An 18,118-nucleotide genomic window follows, 5' to 3' on the forward strand; every position below is an offset into this window, starting at 1 on the left:
TGATCACATTATTCCTATCCAGATGTTCATAAATCCTATCCCTTACAATTCTCTCTAAGACTTTGCCCACAACAGAAGTGAGACTCACTGGCCTATAGTTACTCGGGCTATCCCTACTCCCCTTCTTGAACAAGGGGACCACATTCGCTATCCTCCAGTCTTCTGGCACTATTCCCGTAGACAATGACGACATAAAAATCAAGGCCAATGGCTCTGCTATCTCCTCCCTAGCTTCCCAGAGAATCCTAGGATAAATGCCATCAGGCCCAGGGGACTTATCTATTTTCATCCTTTCCAGTATTCCCCAGACCTCTTCCCTACATACCTCAAGGCCATCCATTCTAATCACTTGTGACTCAATATTCACATCAGCAATAGTGTCCTGTTCCTGAGTGAATACTGACGAAAAGTATTGATTTAGTGTCTCTCCAATCTCCTCCGCCTCCATGCACAACTTCCCACTACTATCCTTGACTGGACCGATACCTACCCTAGTCATCCTTTTATTCCTGACATACCTATAGAAAGCCTTTGGGTTTTCCCTAATCCTACCAACTAAGGACTTTTCATGTCCCCTTCTCGCTGCTCTTAGCTTGCTCTTTAGATCCTTCCTGGCTACCTTATAACTCTCAATCACCCCAACTGAACCTTCACGCCTCATCTTTACATAGGCCACCCTCTTCCCTTTCACAAGGGATTCCAATTCCTTCTTAAACCACGGCTCCCTCACAAGACCCTTTACTCCCTGCCTGACTGGTACATACTTATCAAGGACACCCAATAGCTGTTCCTTGAACAATCTCCACATATCATTTGTGTTCTTCCCTTGAAGCCTATTTTTCCAATCCACGCATCCTAAGTCATGCCTCACCGCATCATAATTTTCCTGCCCCCAGCTATAACTCTTGCCCTGCAGTGCACACTTATCCCTCTCCATCACTAAAGTAAAAGTCACCGAGTTGTGGTCACTGTCCCCGAAGTGCTCACCTACTTCCAAGTCTAACACCTGGCCTGGTTCATTACCTAGAACTAAATCCATTATGGCCTCACCTCTTGTTGGCCTGTCTACATATTGTGTCAGGAAACCCTCCTGCACACATTGGACAAACACCGACCCATCTAACGAACTCAAGCTATAGCTTTCCCAGTCAATATCTGGGAAGTTAAAGTCCCCCATAACAACCACCCTGCTACTTTCACTCTTCTCCTGAATCATCCTCGCAATACTTTCCTCTACTTCTCTCGGACTATTGGGAGGCCTGTAGAAAACTCCTAACAGGGTGATCTCACCTTTCCTATTTCTAACCTCAGCCCAAACTACCTCAGATGGCAAGTCTTCCTCCATCGTCCTTTCCACCGCTGTAATACTATTCTTGACAAGCAATGCCACACCTCCCCCTCTTTTACCCCCATCTCTGACCCTGCTAAAACATTTAAATCCTGGAACCTGCAACAGCCATTCCTGCCCCTGTTCTACCCACGTCTCTGTAATGGCCACAACATCGAAGTCCCAGGTACCAACCCACGCTGCAAGTTCACCTACCTTATTTCTTATACTTCTGGCATTGAAGTATACACACTTCAAGCCACCTTTCTGTTTACAGGCACCCTCCTTCGAGATCGATGCCTTGTTCCTAACCTCCCTACACTCAAGGTCCTGTACCATAAAGCTACAGTCCAGGTTCCCATGCCCCTGCAGAGTTAGTTTAAACCCTCCCAAAGAGCACTAGCAAACCTCCCCCCAAGGATACTGGTGCCCCTCAGGTTCAGGTGTAGACCATCCTGTTTATAGAGGTCCCACCTTCCCTAGAAAGAACCCCAGTTATCCAGAAACTGGAATCCCTCCCTCCTGCACCATCCCTGTAGCCACGCATTTAACTGCTCTCTCTCCCTATTCCTCGACTCTCTATCCTCGACAACAACTCTGTTTGTTCTAACTCTGAGCTTCCAACCTAGCTCCCTGAAAGCCTGCCTAACATCCTCATCCCTCTTCCTACCTCTGTCGTTGGTGCCAATGTGGACCATGACTTCGGGCTGCTCCCCCTCCCCCTTAAGGACCCAGAAAACACGATCAGAGACATCACGTACCCTTGCACCTGGGAGGCAACATACCAATCGTGAGTCTCTGTCGCCCCCACAAAACTGCCTATCTGTGCCCCTCACTATTGAGTCCCCAAGAACTATCGCTCTACCTTTCTCCACCCTTCCCTTCTGAACCTCGTTGCTTACCCCTGGTAAGTCATCCCCCCCACAAGTATCCAAAACGGTATACTTGTTCTTGAGGGGAATGACCGCAGGGGGTCCCTGCACTGGCTGCTTCCTCCCACACCCCCTCACTGTCACCCATCTCTCTATAACTTTCGGAGTAACTACTTCCCTAAAGCTCTGATCTATGACCCCCTCTGCCTCCCGAATGATCCGCAGTTCATCCAACTCCAGCTCCAGTTCCCTAACATGGTCTTGGAGGAGCTGGAGATGGGCGCACTTCTTGCAAGTGTAATCAGCAGGGACGCTAATGGCTTCCCTCACCTCATACATGTTGCAAGAGGAACATTGCACTGCCTTCGCTGCCATCCCTCTAAAAGGTAAACTTTAAAAACTAGATATAAAGAAACAAACAAGCAAAATGCAGAACTTACCTGCTTACCACAACAGGTCTTATTATTAGGTTGGAGGAGGGCGGGCGGGAGGCTCTACCCCTGTAGTGCCTCGGGTTCCTCACCTGCGCGCTTATATAAGAAAAAACCCTTCCCAGGTAACCTAGCGCGACACCAGCTTCCGGGTCCGCTAGGCGCTTAAAAAAACTTTAAATTTTAACTGTTAAAAAACACTAACTGGACTATACCCGCAACTTCAAAAAACACCACCAGACAGCCGTTACCTGCTCCGCCGAGAGATGTTGAACATAAGGAGACATATTTGGAGGGGAACTTGCAGGGGGTGGTGTTCCATGTATCAGTTGCCTTTGTCCTTCTAGATGGTAGTGCTCGTAAGTTAGGAAGATGCTGTCTAAGGAGCCTTGGTGAATTTTTGCAGTGCATCTTATAGATAGTACACATGGCTGATATGGAGTGTCAGTGGTGGTGGGGGTGAATATTTGTGGATGTGGTCCCAATCATGTCGGCTGCTTTGTCCTGGATGGTGTCATGCTTCTTCAAAGTTGTTCGAGGTGTTCTCATTCAGGCATGCAGGGAGTATTCCATCACACACCTGACAGATCTCCTGCCTTTGAAAATGTAAGCGTCACCCCCTAGGTTCCTCTGTCACTGTAAACTCTTTCAAACTGTGTCAATTAATGGATTTTAAGTCGAGGCTTCAGGTGCAACCTCTATGACATGAGATTTCCCCTCTTCTACAGCTCATTGTTGCTTTCAACCATTTAAACAACCTTTCATTTTCTGCTCAGGTTCAATTACCTGGAGCGGTTTGTGACAGACCAGATGGCAGCAGAGAATGGAGAGGAGTGGCTTCCACTGATTTTGTACAGAAGGTCTTTGTTGGATTGTAGAGATGATGATACTGTATCCACAAACAGCAGTGACCAGAGTGCACTGTCTCCAGTACAAGCACAATTCAAATCATCGTCTCTGAAACGGAGGCTGCAAACTGGTAAGTAGTTCATACAACGTGTTCAACACACTCACTCTTTCCTAAAGCTCCATAACGTGACATTCCTTATCTCCCTTAATCTGGTCTTCCTCCTGCAATGATAGATTTTAAACCTGAAGCTTGACATTACCCTCACCTTCTGAGGGTACCGCACCCACCTGGGTCAGAAGTCAGTGAGCTTGAGGTCCATTTCCAAACACTTGTGTAATGTAGGCTGACAATTCAGTGCAGTTCTAAGAGTGTGCTGTCCTGTTGGAGATGTCACTGTTTAGATACAGTGTTGAACTGGGTCTTGATTTACTCTCTCAAAGTGTTATTCTATGGGACAGGGAACTTCTCCCCAGAGTCCTGGCCAATATTTATTCCTCAATGAGTATCACTTTGATCATTATTATGCTGCTGCCTGGAATCTTTCTGTGCACTTATTGGCAGTCTGTTTTCGATAACAAATTAATTAGTTATACCATGTTTTGGGGCACACTGAGTTTGTGAAAGATATTATATAAATGCAAATCTTTCTTTCTTTAACTTTTTGTCCTACCTGCTCTGCTCAGCTTGATGATGTGTCACGACTTGGAGTTGTCCACCTGCCTGTGCCTTTGGGCGGCACGGTGGCACAGTGGTTAGCACTGCTGCCTCACAGCGCCAGAGACCTGGGTTCAATTCCCGACTCAGGCGACTGTCTGTGTGGAGTTTGCACATTCTCCCCGTGTCTGCGTAGGTTTCCTCCGGGTGCTCCGGTTTCCTCCCACAGTCCAAAGATGTGCAGGTCAGGTGAATTGGCCATGCTAGATAAGGGGTAAAGGTAGGGGTATGGGTGGGTTGCGCTTCAGCGGGTCAGTGTGGACTGGTTGGACCGAAGGGCCTGTTTCCACACTGTAAGTAATCTAATCTAATATGCTACCTTTGCAGGCAGCCACAAGAGCCACAGCCCTGCATTTGTAAGAGTGGACTGACTGACCTCTTTCACTCTCTGTAATTATGTTATCATAGAACATATAGAACATAGAAGGATACAGCGCAGTACAGGCCCTTCGGCCCTCGATGTTGCGCCGACCGAATCCTACCTAACCTACACTAGCCCAATAACTTCCAAATGCCTATCCAATGCCCGCTTAAATGACCATAAAGAAGGAGAGTTCACTACTGATACGGGCAGGGCATTCCATGAACTCACAACCCGCTGTGTGAAGAATCTACCCCTAACATCTGTCCTATACCTACCACCCCTTAATTTAAAGCTATGTCCCCTAGTAACACCTGACTCCATTAGCGGTAAAAGGTTCTTAGTATCTACCCTATCTAAACCCCTAATCATCTTATACACTTCTATCAGATCTCCCCTAAACCTTCTCTTCTCCAATGAGAACAGCCCCAAGTGCCTCAGCCTTTCCTCATAAGATTTTCCTACCATTCCAGGCAACATCCTGGTAAACCTCCTCTGCACTCGTTCTAAAGCTTCCACATCCTTCCTATAGTATGGCGACCAAAACTGCACACAATACTCCAGATGAGGCCTCACCAGAGTCTTATCATGTAACCTATTAACGACTAACTGAATGTATCAAACAATATGCCCCTTTGACTGTCCGCAGTGGGCTGTGTTCTCAACCAAACCATGTTTTGCAAACTTAGAACGTCATCTGCAACGTTACCTGTAATTCTGCTGATGGACAGCACGTACTCATTTTCTTACTGTGCTAAGAATTACACCGGAAATCAATTTAGAATAATCAGTTGTGCCCACAGTGTGGTTCATTTGTGCCTGTGGAAGTTACATTTATTTACACAAAGTTCTTTACAAGCCAAAGGATTCACCTTTCTCACTGAATAAAATGTTACAGATATAGTCAAAGCCAATCCCTGCTATGTCTCCATGGCAATGTTCTGACCAATCAGAGCTAATTTGCCTTATTTGTTTGCGAGTCACCTGCTCCTGCTGAATCTCCATGCCAACCATAATCCAATCATCAGCAACTTCTTCAGGTGCTAAATTATTGTTCTCTTCCTAAAGTTTTATTGCCCTTGTGTTTCAATTCTGATAAGTGCAAGATTGAAAAACTTTGACATCATATTTCTTTTTTACCAATTTTTTAATGGTAGAGATCAAAGACATTTAGTTATTAAGCTACTAGATTTCCTGGCAACTGTTTAACAGTAAATTATTGAAGGGCGTAATTAGGGTAAGCAGGAAGCTTGATGAGTCAATTAAAGTTTAAGCAAAAAAGGATGAACATGATGGGAGGTCAAATGAAGGATTTAGGTCAATCAGTAAGTACTGACCTGGATATTATTTATAGATTGGATTGATTATATGGCCAGAGATCAGCACCATCAGGCTCAGAGGCTACATGCACTGAGGAATGAGTATTAGTAATCACTGAATACCGTTGGGTCATCTCCCTGGCACAGCATTCTGGCACCTTGAATGCATTGCTCATGACCCTCGATCAGTTTGCAAAGGGCTGCCAAGGTACCTCTGACATGTTGGGCAATAATCTAGTGTGTGACAGGAAATGAGAGGCTCCAGGCAAAGGGTAGGTGGCCTGATTTTGCTTCTGTCTCTAACAGTAAATTCTCCTTCGGCTCTTGTTCCACTGAAGACTTTACACTGTGGGATGGCCAGCTAAATCTGCACTGAATTCGGAGAACTGGAGTGCCCAGCTAATGCACAAGCCTCAGTTTGCTACTGAGATAAAGTCATGTTGATAGTACCTTGAGGTATACACATAGCTTTCACACTTGGCAATATGGATAGTCAATGAAGAATGTAATTCAGTCATTGGCTCCATGTGTCTCTGCTTGGAGGTAGCTGCTGACTCTAGCGGTATAAAGAGCTGTATCGTCTGTTCCTGTTGCAATTATTAATTCATTGCTAGTGTGGGACTTGGCTGAGTAGTGAGTCAATTCAATGCATTCCCATTCTGCAAGAGTCCCAGTCATTGTCCCATTGATTATTGGCAAGGAATTAGTGCACTGAATCCACTGCATCTACAACTACTCCAAATATAATTTAAGGGTCTATTGATGAACCTGGTATTAGTGACTTTCTCACACTAACATCGGGAGGAGGCCTACGAATGATTTGAGGAGTTAAAATGTGTCGGTTGGTAGAGGTGTGCCACATTTCCTTGTTTTGCAGAGGACAGTAATGGTCACGTAGGACTGAATGAGGAGCAGCATGCGAAGATCTCACCTCGTTCCCTGATGCCTCAGTTGACGCCTATGGGGCCAGGAGAAGATGAGAAGCAAAGGGTGCATGGCACAAAGGAGCATTCACTGGAAACTGTCAGGATGCAGTCACTCAGCAGGTACACTGACCTCTAATGCTTTTGTTTTAATTTTCCCTTCTTATTGTTTCCTTTCACGTTTGCTTTCATACCCCTTCGCCCCTGCAGACTAGGATTCAGTATCAGAGACAGTTTGATCCTTGGATACTTTTCCTGGGCCTCGGTGATATCAGCTTACCCACCCTGGGCCAGGCGTGCTGGGGTTCCACCCGGAGGCTGCTGTTCTCACTGCAATTCTCTGCCCAACCCACCAACTCCCGAACAAGACTTAATCAGAGTTAGAGCTGGCCAGATCTCCTGTTCTCTATAATGCTGCTGTAAGAGTTAATGCTGAAGCGTGCCATGGTGATATTATGTGAACACAGAGGAAAGAACAGCTCAGCATTTCAAATGAATAACCATTAACTATCTTTGTCGTCTTAATTGTCTCTGTAATAATGTTTATCTTAATATAACTGAAAATGTGTTGCTGGTTAAAGCACAGCGGGTTAGGCAGCATCTCAGGAATAGGGAATTCGACGTTTCGAGCATAAGCCCTTCATAAGCCATTCCTGATGAAGGGCTTATGCTCGAAACGTTGAATTCCCTATTCCTGAGATGCTGCCTAACCCGCTGTGCTTTAACCAGCAACACATTTTCAGCTGTGATCTCCAGCATCTGCAGACCTCATTTTTTATCTTAATATAACGTATACATTATTGCTAACATGCACTAAACAGCATCATATTTAAGACAAGAGCCTCTTCTTGTTAAGATTACCAAGTGGTTGCCCTTTACCGTACCAGACCAGCCCCTGTTGATCCCTACTAAGGGCAGCACATTCACCAGAGGGCTCGTGGAACATGGGGGCAGTGGTGAGGACTCACCTTTACAACAAACCCTAAAGATATTTAGGAGTGACAATGAAAGACAGCTAGTTGGTGCCTGGTGAAATACAGAACAAATGGCATCCTGAAAAACTAATGTATGGGATGCAGGAACAAAACTGGCAAGTTAAAGAGTGATCCCACAAATTACAGTAGAGTTTTAAGTGCCAGGATTTATGCGTCACTTAGAATGTGGCTGACATTTTATCTGTTCCTTTACAAAAAAATTTCTCCACTTCACTCCTGCAAGGGTGAGTTTTTTTCTGTTCCCATTGATATCTGCAATGCCTTGGTGTTTTGAGGAGTTCTAGCTTTACACTTGAGCCGAATTAATTTGTGTTGATCGAGTCTGTATCGTCCGTTGGGAACTGGGGCTGCTTAAGTAAAATATACCCAGCGATTAGTTTTGAAATGGCAGGTTCCTGTCAAAACTCATACAAGCACTATTTAGCTGTTGTTTGAGGTTGTGCCAGTAAAGTAGTTTTGTTACTTGAGGAATAATCAGGAGCTCAGACTAATGATCTGGAGACATGAGTTCAAATCCCACCACAGCTTCTGGGAGGATTTCAATTCAGTTAATTAAACAAATCCGGAATAAAACATTTGTATAGGTAATGGCTGCCCCTTTGGATCGACGTAAAAGTTCTCATGGCAGCATTTTGAACAAGAGCAGGAGGTTATTTCAAGTGTCCTGGCCAATACCTATGCCTCACTCAACAACACAAGAAAATAATTATTTGGTCATCACCACCTTTCCTGAAAGCTTGCTGAGCAGGCAGTAGCAGCTACATATCCTACATTACAGCAGTGATAAATTCAAATTAAAATGATTTCATTCATTGTAAAATGTTTGAAATGTGCAGTGATCTCTTAAAAATAATGTCATTGCCAAATTTAATCAAATTAAGCACCATCTATTTACACCTTTGCTTGTTCACCCTCACCTTCACTACTTCATCCAAAACCCTCTCACAGTAATAAGACTGTGATCAGTTGGCGGGATGGTTGGTTAGTAATGCGCAGTGAATATTCCATTTTCACACCAGCTGAGGTTACCATAGAGGACTGTCCTTCACAACCTCTCCCTCCTGAGGTGTGGTGGCCCTCAGATTAAAGCATCACCAGTTGTCACTGTAATAAGAAAGTAGCTGCACAGCCTGGTAAGATGATGGCAACTTTACCTCTACTATCCAAGATGTTGATGAGTGGGGGAATTCAGTAATGGTAATAACACTCAATGTCAAGGGGCAATGGTTAGGATTTTTCTCTTGTGTGAAATTGTTATCTTGTGTGGTGTGAATGTTACCACTTATCAGAGTTGGAAAGTGTGGTGTTGGAAAAGTGCAGCACACAGGCACCATCCGAGAAGCAGGAGACTCAGCTTTTCGAGCATAAGCCCTTCACCTGGAAAAGCCCAAGCCTGGATAATACCTGCTGCATAAGCTGCTTCAGTGTCTACTGAACGAAGCTTAGTATTGTGTAATAGGAAAGAGGTTGAGCAGTGGGTTCCGTGTCACTGGGCTGATAATCCAGAAACCCCAGGGTAATTTTCTAGAGATGTGGGTTTGAATCCCACCAGGGTAAATGGCGAAATTTGAATGCAATAAAAATCTAGAACGATGGATTGCAGAAAAAAACTTATCTGGTTCACGGATGTCCTTCAGGGAAGGAAATCTACTGTCTTGACCTGCTCTGACTTACATGTGACTCCAGACCCACCAGCAACATAGTTGACGGTGAACTGACTCCCGAAATGTCCATAGCAAGGGAGATCGGGAGGCAATTAGAAATGATCAACACATGCTGGCCCAACCAGTAACATCCACAACCCATGAATGATTGTCAAATGGTAAGTGCTGACAACATCCCCCTTAGTCTCAATGCAAAATCTGGGCCAATAGGGTATTGATTTACTTTGAAACTGATACCAGAATATTCTCATCTGTTCATGGCAAGTGTACTAAAACACAATGAGCTCTTGTTTTAGTGAGTATGGGACCACAACGATGGAGAACACAGACAAACTGGAAGATGGTGTTGCAACAAAATTAGCCGAGGGTGACCTTGATGACGTGAATGAAATATTGGATATTGACAATGATTGACACAAACTCGGTAAGCACCAGAATAGGTTTATCTCATCTTTCTTCACCAAAAGATTTGCAAATATTGATTGAAAAGTGAAAGTGGATGCTCTAAGGTAAAACTAATAAATACTCTCAATAAAATTGGAGTTTATATATTGCGGCAATCTTTTTTTGCTTTCGAAAAGAGATTGCAATATCTCTGTTGTGACTTTTGTGGTAAAGGCTGTAAATAATTGCTTGATTACCTTTGCTGAGTGTTCACAGATTGAGCTGATTTTGAAATCAGTTGTCGACTTGGACAGCAATGAAATGAAACCCAGGACAATAAATATCACAATGAAATGCAGCACATTTGTTCCTCAGCAGCCATTTCTGTCATTGGGCTCAAAATTTATAATAGGTTTTAACTGGGTTATTGCACATTAATTTTTGTGCTGATCAAAACTTGACTTTGGGAATTTTGGAGGTGGGGGCGGATGGGGTCAGGTGAGGCATTATCTATTCACCCAGGTGGGTGTAAAAGATCATGTAGTATGTAGTGTCCTGGCTAAGATTTCTCCCTTGTCATTTCAACAGAATGATCTGCTCATTACTCTGTTGCTGTGAACACGTTGACTGTTGCGAAAAGGTGCTTTAAAATACAAATTTTAAGTCATGAATGCACAGGCAGGAAAGGTCACTTGTTGCTGTCCCACCCCAAAAAAAGCGAAAAGGATCACTCTTGATTGCATCAATTGGAATCCTGTTGAATTCCTCATACCTGCCACGCTAAGGCCTGTGTGACTGACATTGTTAATTTACACTGAACTAGAATCATGCAAAAGTAGGAACCATTTGACCTGACAGGCCCAAGCCACCTACCTTACTTTCACCCATTATGTTGTCACATGATGCAATGATACTAGAGTTGTTGGCAATCACAGCATTAAACTCTATTAATTAGTCTCCAACTGACTTACAAATTGATGGGGAAAGGAAAACAGTAGCGCAGAGCTTAAGTCCATGCATTTTCCAATGTATGCTGTCAGTCCAGTTTCACTTGATTGACCTTATAAAGCAAACAAAAAGGTTTATGATGTTGAGGGGAGGAATCTCAAGTTCAGGGCAGCAGAACATTTTACCCATTGGCACTGTTCAGCTTCTACCACAAAATTCCTGATAAGAACTCATGACAAGTATGGGGCCAGCGGGATAAGCTTGAGCATCACTACAAACATGCAACCCTGGATGTTATCATTGCCAGATTTAGTTGACATCCCCCAGGTTTAATCGAACCTGGTGGGAATAATACAAGGCTGAAGGCTCTGCCATGATTGAAAGTAAACGAGTGTTACTTCAGGAGGAATGTTAGCGATGGGATGTAAAGCTGGGAGTGATTGTGTGGGGAGGAGGCCAATGTTAATGCCACAGAAAGGACAAGACCCTTTCAGTAACCACAGTAGTCACTGCCTGCCATACACAAAAAGACCCATTTATTCCCCCTCTTCCATGTCTGCTAACCAGTTCTCTATCCATACACTACCCCAATCCCATATATTCTAGTTTTACATACTAATCTCTTTTTGTTGGATCTCATCCAAAATTCAGTTTGAACCACATCCACTGGCTCCCCATTACCAACTCTACTAGCTACCTACTCGAAAAATTCCAGTAGATTCGTTAAGCATGATTTCCCTTTTGTAAATCCATGTTGACACTGTCCTGTCACTGTATTCCAAGTGCTCTGCCATCAAATCTTTTAATAAACATTTCTAAGTTTCCCCACCATCAATATTAGCTGACAGGTCTATATTTCCTACTTTATCTCCACCTCCTATTTTAAAATACTGGGGTTATGTTAGCTAATGTCTAATCCATAGCAGTTACTCCATAGGCTATAGAATCTGGCAGTATGACCACTAATGCATCCACTATGTCTAGGGCCATTGCCTTAAACAGTCTGGAATCTAGATTGCGTAAATGTAGATCAGATGTTTTATCTTGTTATAGTAACAAATAAAACAATAACTTGTGTGTATATTAGAAAATTGCTTTTAAAATAGTTAAATATCCCAAGTGACAGGAGCAATTATCAAGCAATAATTGATGTCAAATTACTTAATGGAGATGTCAGGGACAATGAGCAAATGCTTGGTTAAAGAAGTGGATTTCAAGAGGTGTCTGAAAGATAGGTAGAGAACCAGAGAAGCCCAGAGTTTGGAGTCTCGGCAACTGAAGGTATGGTTGACAGTGGCGGAAATGATGAAAACCGGCTTTGCTTAAGAGACCGAATTGAAGGGAACATGTTGCAAACCTGAGGGAAATAACTATGATAGTGAGAATGCATCGTTCCATAGAGCGGTATTATAAACACCAGGTACACGTTAATATCATTTCAATGTCAGTAATAGATTTCTGTGCTATTGTTACTTCTTTAGGATCCGACCAAATGACTTGTTTAAAGGCATCGGGAGACTTTCTACGCAGACCCTTCCCATCATAAGAATTGAGTATTTTGTAAGTTCTACCAAGAGAGTTTTCAAGAATCATGAATCAAGAATGCAAAATAAAAACAGTATAAGCCATTATCCAGGAAGAAAACACGAGAAGCTTACTACACAGAGTGTCAGCTCAAGACCAAAAGGAGTATATCCTTCCCGAGAGATATTAGTTTTCTTGAGGATGTATTATTTTCTGCAGCTTGTGGAACAAGAAGTTATTTTTCCCTCAAGAACAATTTTGACAATGTCTTGATGCATTGTGTAACAAGAACAGAAAATGCTGGGGATACTCAACAGGTCGGGCAACATCTGTGGAGAGAGAATCAGACAGAGTGAATGCTTCAGATCAATGACCCACCATCTGAACAGAACGTCCTCAAGTGTTTTCCTATTGGATACATGTAATGTTTAGTTCACTACTGGATTATCCAGACCAAGTTAGTTTTGGGTTTGATCCCTGATCTCTTCTGAGTTACTGGACCATAACTGCATGTAAGCAACAGCTAGTATTGAATCCTCATAGATATTCACTGTTCGGTATTAACCCACCATGAATGATAGTGACTTGAGTCAAGAAATGGAGGGCCACCAACTTTGAAGTCATATTTCATAATGTTTATGAGGTGGTGGAAAAACATGTCAAATAGACAAACAGACTATCTTCTGCAAGTCAATGAAATGTTGAAGCCTAATTAAGTATTTTATTAAGAGTTTAAAAATCACAAGCGTAGAGGAAAATGTGATTAAACTCACCTCAAATGCTGGCAGCTAATATTAATATTACAACCACCAATTTTCTCTAAGCTATATATTTTCAATATAAGGCTAATAAGGCAACTATAATGAAACATGTTAATGTGTGCATTAGGATCTATCAATGGGCTCCGTGAATGTTAAACACTGCTGAGAAAAATCCAGGGGGTCTTTTGTGGTTCAAGAGACCCAGATTCAAGTCCCCCCTACTCCAGAGGTGTGTAATAACATCCCTGAACAGGTTGATTAAAAGAATTGATAGAATACAAAAGCCGTCCTGTCAACAGTTGTTTCAAATCTGGGATTTGCTGATGTCCCGTCCCCTAATTCTGTAGAAACTTGAATCTGCTCTGTCAGTCAATAATATCATGGCTCATCTGATGCTTGATATTCCCACCCAGCGTGATAATCTTCCACCTCCTCAAGAATCTCTCTACCTCTGTTTTAAAAGTATTCAAGGATTCTGCTCCCGGCGTTTTTTGAGGAAACATTCTAAAGACTCATGACGCTCTGTGAGAGAAAAAAGCACCCTTTCGCTACAACTAAAATATACAGCAATGTCTATTTTTAAACTATGACCCCCTAGATCTAGATTATCCCATAAGAAGAAACATCTTTTCCACTGGTACTTGTCAAGTAGCCTTTCACTTTTCTAAACTCCAGCAGACACAAGCTGAAAACGTGTTGCTGGAAAAGCGCAGCAGGTCAGGCAGCATCCAAGGAGCAGGAGGATCGACGTTTCGGGCATGAGCCCTTGTACAGGAAAGAAGGGCTCATGCCCGAAATGTTGATTCTCCTGCTCCTTGGATGCTGCCTGACCTGCTGCACTTTTCCAGCAACACATTTTCAGCTCTGATCTCCAGCATCTGCATTCCTCACTTTCTTCCAACAGACACAAACCTAGTTTGTCCAACCCTTCCTCACATGACAACCTTCATTCCAGGTATTAAACCAGTAAATCTTCTCTGAACTATTTCTAAGACAATTATATCCTTTCTTAAATAAGGGGACCAAGACTATACCTTATTCAAGATGTGAATGCCCTGGTGAATTATGGAACAGAACTGAAAAATGTCTAGCATCAGGAAAATCCTTTTGCAATTGTTGCAAAATGCAAATTGGGTGACTAGGATCTTTCGAGCATGAGAAGTGCCTATTGTTATCTATTGGTTTACTCTAAATGTCCTCTGAAAACTATGTGGCTAAAAAAAAATGCTGAAAAAATGAACCGGTGTGTTCACCCTAGCCGTACCAATCCGAGTCCACTTGCCAATGAATCACCATTCTCCTCCTCTTAAGTATTAATGTTGGTTTTCCTCTTAAGGTTTGTATTCATGATGAATACATTCATGATGTCCTGATGAGTGAAAACTGACAAAATGTATCTTTTCTCAGTGTACTCAAGTTCTGTGTCGCCAAACCATGGATACAGTTTTGAAGTTTGAAAGGAAGATAATCACCTTGATCTGTCAACAACAACCTAAGTAGTCCATAATAGCAATTAGCCCAGTCTACGGTGCAAAGTTCTCCTCACTAACATGGGCAACTCAAGTTGGGAGAGCTGTTCCATAAGCGACAGCCTGTTTAATTAAAATCCCAGTCATATCTTCCAGGCAAAATCCCTGATTTTTCCATTACAATTCTCAAGGATTGCCTATTGCAATAGCAGGATAGAGAGGGCCGGACATAGTAATCAGTTGGGTGAGAATCATTCTGGTTGTTCACAATATTGACCATCAACTCCATGCAATCCCAGGTGAATAAAGATCACAGCAGTCTGTTGACCCCCTCACTCACTGATCACCCTATATTTCCCTCCCTACCCGTCAGTGAATGATTCATTAATCTTTTCATGTCATATGGTAGAGTCACAGATGACAACAAGGCGCATGTCTCTTTTCGGTGTCCCAATGCATTGAAGAGCTTTTATTCTTTCTGCACCATCAAAACTAAATTAAATTGTAATTCATGCCCTTGGTAATTATAGGATTTTGGTGCATGCATAAAGTGGCTGCCACTTTAAGTTTCATTGGCCATCATGCAAACTGCTTCTGTGCTGCACTGGATTAGGAGATTTTATAGGTGTAAGCCAAGTAGACATTGAAACTAACCACTTTCAAGTTAAAATATTTTAAACAAAGCATTTTAGAGATGTTTCTGAAATACGAGAGACAGCACAAATAGTCACCATCCCATTGTTGTAAATTAGACCCTTCATATGATTGAAACCCTCAATAAATTGCTTTTGGCTAAAGCATGTGGAATTCCACTTAGAAACATGCCCAAACTCTGCACAGTAAAATGATCAAAATCCTCACTCGATTATCGGAACAACATTTAAGAAATATAAATCAGGGCCAGGCATAAGGAACTGCATTCTCTTTTGTTTAGAATGAAGTAAGTTTTTGCTATATACTGGTTAGATACTTCTCCAAGGTGTTACGTCTGACATGGGCCTGAGGCTATTGTCCCCCATAAATTAGAATAAAATAGCCATACCACTGCCTCAAGCAGTGCATTAAATATCTCCCTTGCCTCCTCATTAAGAGCACAATTGCAGGCCTCAATATTGGAAGCTGTGTGTGGTGACTGGGGAGGTGGAAAGTGGGCAGATTTTGACACGTTATTTACATACAACACAGATCTGCGGTGATGCACAGGCAACAGCATCAATCCTGATAAAATATCATTGCTCTGGATCTGTGGATTTAAGCAATGAGAATACAGAAACAGAAGCAAAATTAATTTGTGCTGTCAGAGGCAAAATGAAGCCTTCCTTAAACTTTGCTTCAAAATAGAGGATGAGGTTGAAAAATGAACTGATTCAATGTAGGTCTAAGCTCGGAGAGGAGACAGAAGGAAGAGTTTAAACTAATTTACAATAGTGGTGACTGTTTGGGAGAAACTGAGGCATTGCCAACAAATTCAAGCGATCCAAACTGTTTTAAAAAAGTGATCGAAGGGGTCTGAAAACCTAAAGTTGCATAAAAGATCAAATGAAAAATTTTGGGCCCATCCAGTTAGACTATAATGATCCTTTTAAACCTTTCACAAGCCCGATCAGTGGACATCATCTCTATCCTACTTTTTGTATATGCAAACTGATACCTGTAAAGTCCTATTAAAAAGTCAGAAAATGCTTTACAGTGGTAGATATGTCATGTTTTCACAAAGTTAACAGGGAAGTGCATTGAATAGATTGTGAAGAGTTAAAAAAATTCAATATAAACGTTATGATCTTTGAGCATGTGAAATGCAATGTTGTGTAATGCTTACAGCAAAAAATATTTAGTGGATTTGTTCCTCTGCAAAAATGTAATTTATTTTTATGAAACAATTTAGCTTTGCAGGGTATAAATCTGGAGTCATAACCTGATCCAGACTGAGGGGGAAACTAGATGATGTTGAGGGTTAACTCTCACTGCTTTTGGTTTCATGCTGGATGCTATGTAAATCTGGTGCACTAACTTAATGTGCTCAAAAGGTTCATCACACTCCTGGATGGTTTGCAAGTCTGCTTGATTGGAAAAAAATTTAAGAGAACACTGATTTCTCTTTCTTTGCTCTCTTAAAGCAGTCTTACCTACTTATTTTAAATTAGCATGGGCTCACTCCTCAATAGGCATTTTATAATTCCAGTCCAGCAAAATCAAAGAACTGCAACAGGGCTGAGTTGCTTGTAATGAAAACTGCACATTAATCTCAGACACCCAGCAGCTGCAGACTTACAATTTTGCTGTTCACATTATCGACGTGCATAGTTTTTGTCTGGTTAGTATCTCTTGCTTAAATCAGTGACTTTTTAAAAAAAAAATTAAATCCTTCCACTTTTTCAAGACGTTGCATTTTAAACCGAGAATTATTTCAAAGCAATACCTGCTGAGATGCCTCAGATTATGTCACATTTTGAGAATTAAGCATCAGAACAAAGAATTCCACTCCAAGAAAGCAGTTTTCTAAATAAGATTGTTGCACCTTCTGCACTTATATTGCAGCCAACGTGAAGGCAAAGTGCTTTCTCCTGCAGGTTATTCAGCTCTGTTTGGAAGCATTGGATACAAAAGCAGAAATTACTGGAAAGGCTCAACCAGTCCGGCAGCATCTGTAGAGAGAATTTGGAGTTAACATTTGGCAATTGGAACGCATTGGAATTTGGGCCTTAGTGATTGAATAACATCACATCGTGGTTCAACATGGTTGACCATACCATTGCTTCATTCAGTGGCAATTCAAGCTTGTAGCTCTACTGCGTAATTACAGCACATTTCCAATACAGCTTCTCTTTTATCCCTTTTGCACCACCATCAAGGATCTAAAAGCCCTCACACCATGTTCTTTTACTGTAGACTGGGCATTGACGATTATTTATTGAGACAACTTTCATTGGCATGTTTTACTCCCTCCCTACATGCCACAGCAACTTCTATGAGTCACACAGTGTGGTGGGCCAATGGGCCTGTTACCACATCTATGTACACCAAATTACACTAATCCTATTTACTGGAACTTGGTCCATAGCCTATGATGCCCTGACATTTTAAAGCACTCATCCAGACACTTGTTAAAATGTTGACTGTATCTGCATCCACCACCCTCTTAGAGCATGCTCCGTCCATCTATCACTTTCTGGGTGAAACAATTCTCACATTTCCTCTGGTTGAACGTTGAGGAGGTTGATTAATGAACGAGTCTCAAACTCAGTATTTGGAAGACTAAAACTTTACTGTCAGGCTATCTCATAAACTCATCTCCCCTGTCGTGACTTTAATACACAGCTCTGAGCCATTCACAAAGTCTGCAATCTTAAATTGAGCTTGCGAAAACACAAATCCCACATTGTCCTTAGACTTTGTCTGCTTCTTTCCAGAGATGATGACAATACTAACCTTTGGATTACCTTAGGCCACTGCTGATCTATTCCTTTATCACTTACAGACTTTAATAATACCGTTTACTTTAGTGACGGAAAGGGATAGGTATATACCGCCGGGCAAGAGTTATAGATGGGGAAAAGGCAATGATGATGCAACTAG

At 42.3% G+C, this 18,118-nt stretch overlaps 1 protein-coding gene across 2 annotated transcripts in view; it reads left to right on the forward strand.

Annotated features, from left to right (window-relative positions):
• Positions 1 to 13,781, forward strand: part of si:ch211-269e2.1 (cohesin subunit SA-2) — a 145,441-nt gene extending 131,660 nt beyond the window's left edge. For both annotated transcript variants that reach the window (XM_060826268.1, XM_060826269.1), the window contains exons 30-33: positions 3,407 to 3,609; positions 6,752 to 6,920; positions 9,753 to 9,880; positions 12,270 to 13,781. In XM_060826268.1, the coding sequence (XP_060682251.1) occupies positions 3,407 to 3,609; positions 6,752 to 6,920; positions 9,753 to 9,870 (490 nt within the window). In that variant the 3' untranslated portion in view covers positions 9,871 to 9,880; positions 12,270 to 13,781. The remainder of the gene's footprint in view (positions 1 to 3,406; positions 3,610 to 6,751; positions 6,921 to 9,752; positions 9,881 to 12,269) is intronic.
• The last annotated feature ends 4,337 nt before the right edge of the window (positions 13,782 to 18,118 follow it).

The sequence above is a fragment of the Hemiscyllium ocellatum genome, chromosome 6 (genome assembly GCF_020745735.1).
Source record: "Hemiscyllium ocellatum isolate sHemOce1 chromosome 6, sHemOce1.pat.X.cur, whole genome shotgun sequence".
Lineage (NCBI taxonomy): Eukaryota > Metazoa > Chordata > Chondrichthyes > Orectolobiformes > Hemiscylliidae > Hemiscyllium > Hemiscyllium ocellatum.